Raw genomic sequence first — 6568 nt, 5'->3', positions numbered from 1 at the left:
ACATGGACGAGGCCGCTGTGGCCACGGAGAAAGCACCATTTGGATGAGGATAATGAGCTCCAATTGAGGAGGAAGTCACAAGAGGTAGAAGATGACTTGGGGAGGAGGGAATAAACAACAACAAGGAAGTGGCGGGGGGGGGGTGTGAGCGGCGAAGGCAGACCCAGGCAGGACTATATAAGCCCACAGGGAGAAGGACACCAGACAACCTACACTCTTCCACTCCAAACCGGACATTTTGGGACCACCTGAAACTCGATCAATGCTAACCATGGGCTGCTCTGGAGGTTCCGGGGGCTGTGCGTCCAGCTGTGGAGGCTGCGGCGGCTGCGGAGGCTGCGGTGGAGGCTGTGGATCTGGGGGCTGCGTGCCCGTGTGCTGCACGACCTGCTGTGTGCCAGCGTGTTGCAGCTCCGGTTGCGGCAAAGGAGGCTGCGGATCCTGTGGAGGCTGTGGTTCATGCGGAGGTACTAAAGGAGGCTGTGGATCTTGTGGAGGCAGCAAAGGAGGCTGTGGATCCTGTGGAGGCTCCAAAGGAGGCTGTGGATCTTGTGGAGGTGGCAAAGGAGGCTGTGGATCCTGTGGAGGCTGTGGTTCATGCGGAGGTGGCAAAGGAGGCTGTGGCTCATGTGGAGGCTGTGGTTCCTGCTGCCAGTCCAGCTGCTGTGTGCCCTGCTGTTCCCAGACCTGCTGCTGTGTGCCCTGCTGTAAGCCCACCTGCTGCCAAACCAGCTGCTGCGTGCCCTGCTGTTCCCAGACCAGCTGCTGTGTGCCCTGCTGTGCGCCCTCCTGCTGCCAGACCAGCTGCTGCATGCCCTGCTGTGCCCAGACCAGCTGCTGTAAGCCCGCCTGCTGCCAGTCCGGCTGCTGTGTGCCCTGCTGTAAGCCCCCCTGCTGTGCCCAGGCCAGCTGCGCTCACCCCCTCTGCTGCCAGTGTAAGATCTAATGCCACTCACCAGGGCCTTTTCCAGGGTGTGATCCAATTCCAATTTGGCAGAGATCACCCCTCAATCGATCAATCCTCTGCAAAGTTCTCCAAGTGAGCCCCTTCCCCCACGTCGTTCCCCACTTGGCCGAAGAAAGCAGGACTCCTCCCGAGACAGACAAACCTCAGCCGATTGACTCTCCCTCTGAAACCCCTAAATAAAGACTCCCCCCTGCCCCACAAATGTGCATTTCCTTGTCTCTTCATTGTGTTTCCCATGTGTCTCGCCTCCTCTGCCTCCTCAAATAACGCCCACATCCACACAGACCTGGGAGCGAATCTGGGGATCTTGAGCATCCAAAGGACTTTAAGGCCCTCAATTCTCTTGCCCCTTCCTACCTCACCTCGCTGCTCCCCTCCTACAACCCAGTGCACACACTTTGCTCCTCTAATGTCAACCTTCTCACTGTACCTCGATCTCATGTCTCTCACCACCTATCTCTTGCACACATCCTTCCTCTGGCCTGAAACATCCTCCCTCTTCATAGAATAATAATAATAATAATAATGATGGTATTTGTTAAGTACTTACTATGTGCCAAGCACTCATAACTGACAGACAATTATCCTCCCCACTTTCAAAGCCTTATTGAAGGCCCATCTCCTCCAAGAGGCCTTCCCTGACTAAGCCCTTCTTTCTTTTTCCCCTTTCCCTCCTTTCTTTCCCACTCCCTTCTGCATCGTCTTGACCTGCTCCCTTCATTCATCCTCCCTCTCAGCCCCACATAAGAGAGTTAATATCTCTTTCTATTAACATCTATCTCCCCCTCTAAAGTATAAGCTCACTGTGGGCAGGGAATGTGTCTGTTTATTGTTAGACTGTACTCTCCCAAGTGCTTAGTAGAGTGCTCTAAACACAGTAAGCACTAAATAAATACGATTGACTGAGTGTTATTGCCATCGAGTTAATAATAATGATAATGTTGATATTTGTTAAGAGTTTACTATGTGCTGAGCACTGTTCTAAGCGCTGGGATAGATATAAGGTGATCGGGTTGTCCCACGTGAGGCTAAAAGTCTTAATCCCCATTTTACAGATGAGGTAACTGAGGCACCGAGAAGTTAAGTGACTTGCCCAAAGTCACACAGCTGACAGGTCGCAGAGCCGGGAATAGAACCCAAGACCTTTGACTCCTAAACCCGTGATCTTTCCACTGGGCCACACTGCCATGGGGCAAGAGAAGGAGTCTCCTTATTGAGGAAAGAGAAGCCCCTCAGCCATCTTGAGTAAGCACTGGGGCTGAGGGGTTCTGGGAGAAGATGAAGGAGAAAGGGTCTCCAGGTCAGGGACAGAGGTTGAGGTCCCTGAGGAGCAAGGCTCCTGACCCTGACGGGGGGACACAGAAGGGGGAATTGGGGGCTGTCTCACCTCAGCCTACAAAAACCCCGGTGGAAGATTCTGGAGGGGCCAAACCAGAAACCTGGGCTTCCTGGGAAACACTGAAGGGAATGGATCAAGTTGCTCCAGCCCCTCCAAATGTGCCAGGAAAGAGAAGACATTAGAAAAGGAAGTGGAAAGAACCCGGGCTTGGGAGTCAGAGGTCATGGGTTCGAATTCTGTCTCTGCCACTTGTCAGCTGTGTGACTGTGGGCAAGTCACTTCACTTCTCTGTGCCTCAGTTCCTTCATGTGTAAAATGGGGATTAACTGTGAACCTCACGTGGGACAACCTGATTACCCTGTATCTACCCCAGCACTTAGAAGTGTGCTCTGCACATAGTAAGCGCTTAACAAATACCAACATTATTATTATACTGGTTAATTATTCAAGCATTTGTTCATTCATTCATTCATTCACTCATTCAAATCCCTTTCAATTACTCTGTTACAGTGCTCTACGTCTGCATTTGGAAAGAGGTGTCTGAAGTGGAGGAAGGGAGTCTCAGAGCTGAAGGAGTGCATCATCACAGAACCTCAGGGAAGGGAATGGGGTAGGTTGGCTGGACACACTTCTATTACTGTACCGGCCTCCTTGCTGACCTCCCAGCTTCCTGTCTCTCCCCGTGCCAGTCCATACTCCACTCTGCAGCCCAGATCATTTTTCTACAAAAATGTTCAGGACATTTTTCCCCATTCCTCAAGAAACTCCAGTGGTTGCCCATCCACCTCCTTATCAAGCACAAACTCCTCACCACTGACTTTAAAGCGCTCAATCCCCTTGCCCCCTCCTACCTCACTTGGTTACTCTTCTACTCCAACCCAGCCTGCACACTTGGCTTCTCTAATGCCAACCTTCTCCCTGTGCCTCATTCTCACCTATCTTGCCACTGACCTCTCACCCTCCTCCTGACTGGCCTGGAACTCCCACCCTCCTCAAATCTGTCAGACGATTACTCTCCCCCTACTTCAAACCTTATTGAAGGCCCATCTCCTCCAAGAGACCTTCCCTGACTAAGCCCTCCTTTCCTCTTCTCCCCCTCCCTTCTCTGTCACCTTGACCTGTTACCGTTATTCATCCCCTCTCCCAGCCCCACACTATTTACGTTCTATCTGTCATTTATTCATTTATATTAATGTCGGTCTCCTCCTCTAGACTGGAAGCTTGCTGTGGGTAGGGACTGTGTTTAATATTATAGTGAACTCTCCCAATGTTTAGTACAGTGCTCTGCACACAGTAAGCCCTCAATAAATCCGATTGAATTCATTCATTCATTCAATCATATTTATTGAGCACTTACTGTGTGCAGTACACTGGACTAAGCGCTTGGAATGTACAATTCGGCAACAGATAGAGACAAAGAGGTCAAAATCTAAATGTGGGAGACAGACAACAAAACAAAATAGTCATTCATTGAATGAATGACGCCAATCGTTCTGCAGCTGTCTGGGATGCGGATCCTAGAGCTTAGTGGTAATAATAGCACCTCAGAGGGGTGAATGAATTGGGGTTCTCGAGTGGAAGTTCTAAAATTTCTCGACCCCTCACTGACGGCATGAAGCAGTGAGAATGAAGGCCTCAGGGATAAATAACTCCTTTCTACAGGGTCTTTAGCTTGTTGTGAACAGGGAACGTGTCTTTTTATTGTGAAGCAGTGTGGCTTAGTAGATAGAACATGGGCCAGGGAGACAGAAGGACCTGGGTCCTAATCCCGACACTGCCACATGTCTGCTCTATGACCTTGGGCAAGTCACCTAACTTCTAGGTGCCTCAGTTCCCTCATCTGTGAAATGGGGATTAAGAATGTGAGCCCCTGATTAACTTGTATCAACCTTAATGCTTAGTACCCTGCTTGGCACTTCGTAAGTGCTTAACAAGCAACATAATAATTATTATTATATTGTCTCTCCCGAGCACTTAGTACAGTGCTTAGTGGCAAGAGCACTGGTTTGGGAGGCAGAGGTCGTGGGTTCTAATTCCGACTCTGCCACGTCAGCTGTGTGACCTTGGGCAAGTCACTTAACTTCTCTGGGCTTCAGTTACCTTATCTGTAAAATGGGGATTAAAACTGTGAGCCCCACGTGGGACAAGCTGCTTACCTTGTATCTACCACAGCGCATAGAAGAGTACTTGGCATATAGTAAGAGCTTAACAAATACCAAAATTATCTAGCTCTTAGAACAGTGCTTTGCACACTGTAAGCGCTTAACAAATACGTCATTATTATTATAAGCACTCAGTCAATGTGATCGAATGAATGATGACTGACTGGCCTCCCTCCAGAAAATGGTCTGAGAAGACTGCAGGTAGTTATAATCCTTCCCGGGAGTTCCAATGCAGTCAGTTTTGGGGAACCTGGGAGGTGATGACACTTCTCAGTGGTTGGGAGTGGGGTTCAGTCTCTTCCAGCTGTCCTGCCTGCTGCACACAGCTGTTTGGAAGCACAGCCTAAGTGGAAAGAGCGCGGATCTGACGGTCAGAGGGCCTGGGTTCGAATCCCCGCTCTGCCACCTGCATCTTGAGTCATTTAGGGCATGACTGAGAACTTGACTCTGTCTCTGTTTTCTCCTCTGTAAAGTGAGGTCGACGTGGGTCAGCAATTGTAGGAAAATTGATTATCCAGTGGCCCCCCCCCCACGGGGCTTCTAACAGTGCTTGACACATAACAACCCCTTAACGGACACCACTGGCCTTGTTATTACGGCCACACTACGCTCCGAGGCTGACCACCGTGGTCAGCAGGCACATGGACGAGGCCCGCTGTGGCCACGGAGAAAGCACCATTTGGATGAGGATAATGAGCTCCAATTGAGGAGGAAGTCACAAGAGGTAGAAGATGACTTGGGGAGGAGGGAATAAACAACAACAAGGAAGTGGCGGGGGGTGTGTGAGCGGTGAAGGCAGACCCAGCCAGGACTATATAAGCCCACAGGGAGAAGGACACCAGACAACCTACACTCTTCCACTCCAAACCGGACACTCTTGGACCACCTGAAAGTCGACCTACGCCAACCATGGGCTGCTCTGGAGGTTCCGGGGGCTGTGCGTCCAGCTGTGGAGGCTGCGGCGGCTGTGGAGGCTGCAGTGGAGGCTGCGGTGGAGGCTGTGGATCTGGGGGCTGCGTGCCAGTGTGCTGCACGACCTGCTGTGTCCCAATGTGCTGCAGCTCCGGTTGTGGCAAAGGAGGCTGTGGATCCTGTGGAGGCTGTGGCTCATGCGGAGGCACTAAAGGAGGCTGTGGCTCATGTGGAGGCAGCAAAGGAGGCTGTGGATCCTGTGGGGGCTGTGGCGCCTGTGGAGGCACTAAAGGAGGCTGTGGATCTTGTGGAGGCAGCAAAGGAGGCTGTGGATCCTGTGGAGGCAGCAAAGGAGGCTGTGGCTCCTGTGGAGGCTGTGGCTCTTGCGGAGGCGGCAAAGGAGGCTGTGGCTCATGCGGAGGCTGTGGATCTTGTGGAGGCGGTAAAGGAGGCTGTGGCTCATGCGGAGGCTGTGGTTCCTGCTGCCAGACCAGCTGCTGCGTGCCCTGCTGCTCCCAGACCAGCTGCTGTGTGCCCTGCTGTGCGCCCTCCTGCTGCCAGACCGGCTGCTGCGTGCCCTGCTGCTGCCAGTCCAGCTGCTGTAAGCCCTCCTGCTGCCAGACCGGCTGCTGCGTGCCCTGCTGTAAGCCTGCCTGCTGCCAATCCAGTTGCTGTGTGCCCCCCTGCTGCCAATCCAGCTGCTGTAAACCTTCCTGCTGTGCCCAGACCAGCTGTTGTCACCCCCTTTGCTGCCAGTGTAAAATCTAACACCATTCACCAGGGCCTCTTTCAGGATGTTTCCCAATTCCCAGTCACGGAGTTCCCCCATCCCTCCCCAAATCCCCAAAGTGAGCCCCCTCCCCGCCACACCATTCCTGCCTTGGGTGAAGATGGCGTGATCTGGCCCCGAGTGGACAGACCCCAGTGGACGGACGGATGGATGGACATGGCCCGTTCTGTCTCTCTCTCTCTGGCCACTCCTCAGTGTAAACGCTGAGCTCTGGGATTCCTGGCCCTGGGATCCTTCCCTCACCGGGGACTTCTTCTCCCTACTCCCTGGAGCCCCCCAATTCCCGCCCCTGGGGAACCTTTGGATTGAGGATCATTGGGTGGGTATTGAGCTCCACAGGTCTCCCTCTGAATTTTTCAAATAAAGATCTCTCCTTTCCCCAAACCCGCATTTCCTTG

The 6568-nt window shown here is 52.5% G+C and overlaps 2 protein-coding genes across 2 annotated transcripts; both read left to right on the top strand.

Annotated features, from left to right (window-relative positions):
* The first annotated feature begins 271 nt into the window (after nucleotides 1-271).
* On the top strand, nucleotides 272-946 carry LOC114810054 (keratin-associated protein 5-10-like). Its single transcript, XM_029059461.1, has one exon. The coding sequence runs from the start codon at nucleotides 272-274 to the stop codon at nucleotides 944-946; it is 675 nt and encodes a 224-aa protein (XP_028915294.1).
* A 4431-nt stretch (nucleotides 947-5377) lies between these two features.
* LOC114810053 (keratin-associated protein 5-10-like) lies at nucleotides 5378-6148 on the top strand. Its single transcript, XM_029059459.1, has 2 exons — nucleotides 5378-5786; nucleotides 5832-6148. Exons 1-2 carry the CDS (start codon nucleotides 5378-5380, stop codon nucleotides 6146-6148), a joined length of 726 nt encoding a protein of 241 aa, XP_028915292.1.
* The last annotated feature ends 420 nt before the right edge of the window (nucleotides 6149-6568 follow it).

This window comes from Ornithorhynchus anatinus, chromosome 3 (genome assembly GCF_004115215.2).
Source record: "Ornithorhynchus anatinus isolate Pmale09 chromosome 3, mOrnAna1.pri.v4, whole genome shotgun sequence".
In the NCBI taxonomy this organism is placed as follows: domain Eukaryota; kingdom Metazoa; phylum Chordata; class Mammalia; order Monotremata; family Ornithorhynchidae; genus Ornithorhynchus; species Ornithorhynchus anatinus.
This window is presented reverse-complemented; position numbering and strand designations above follow the sequence as displayed.

Excerpts from the sequence above, each read along its gene's own strand:
- LOC114810054 (XM_029059461.1), top strand. The coding sequence starts at position 272 with ATGGGCTGCTCTGGAGGTTCCGGGGGCTGTGCGTCCAGCTGTGGAGGC.
- LOC114810053 (XM_029059459.1), top strand. The coding sequence starts at position 5,378 with ATGGGCTGCTCTGGAGGTTCCGGGGGCTGTGCGTCCAGCTGTGGAGGC. Across the intron at positions 5,787-5,831 it reads CGGAGGCGGCAAAGGAGGCT|GCTGTGGCTCATGCGGAGGC; the intron begins GTGGCTCATGCG and ends GCGGTAAAGGAG.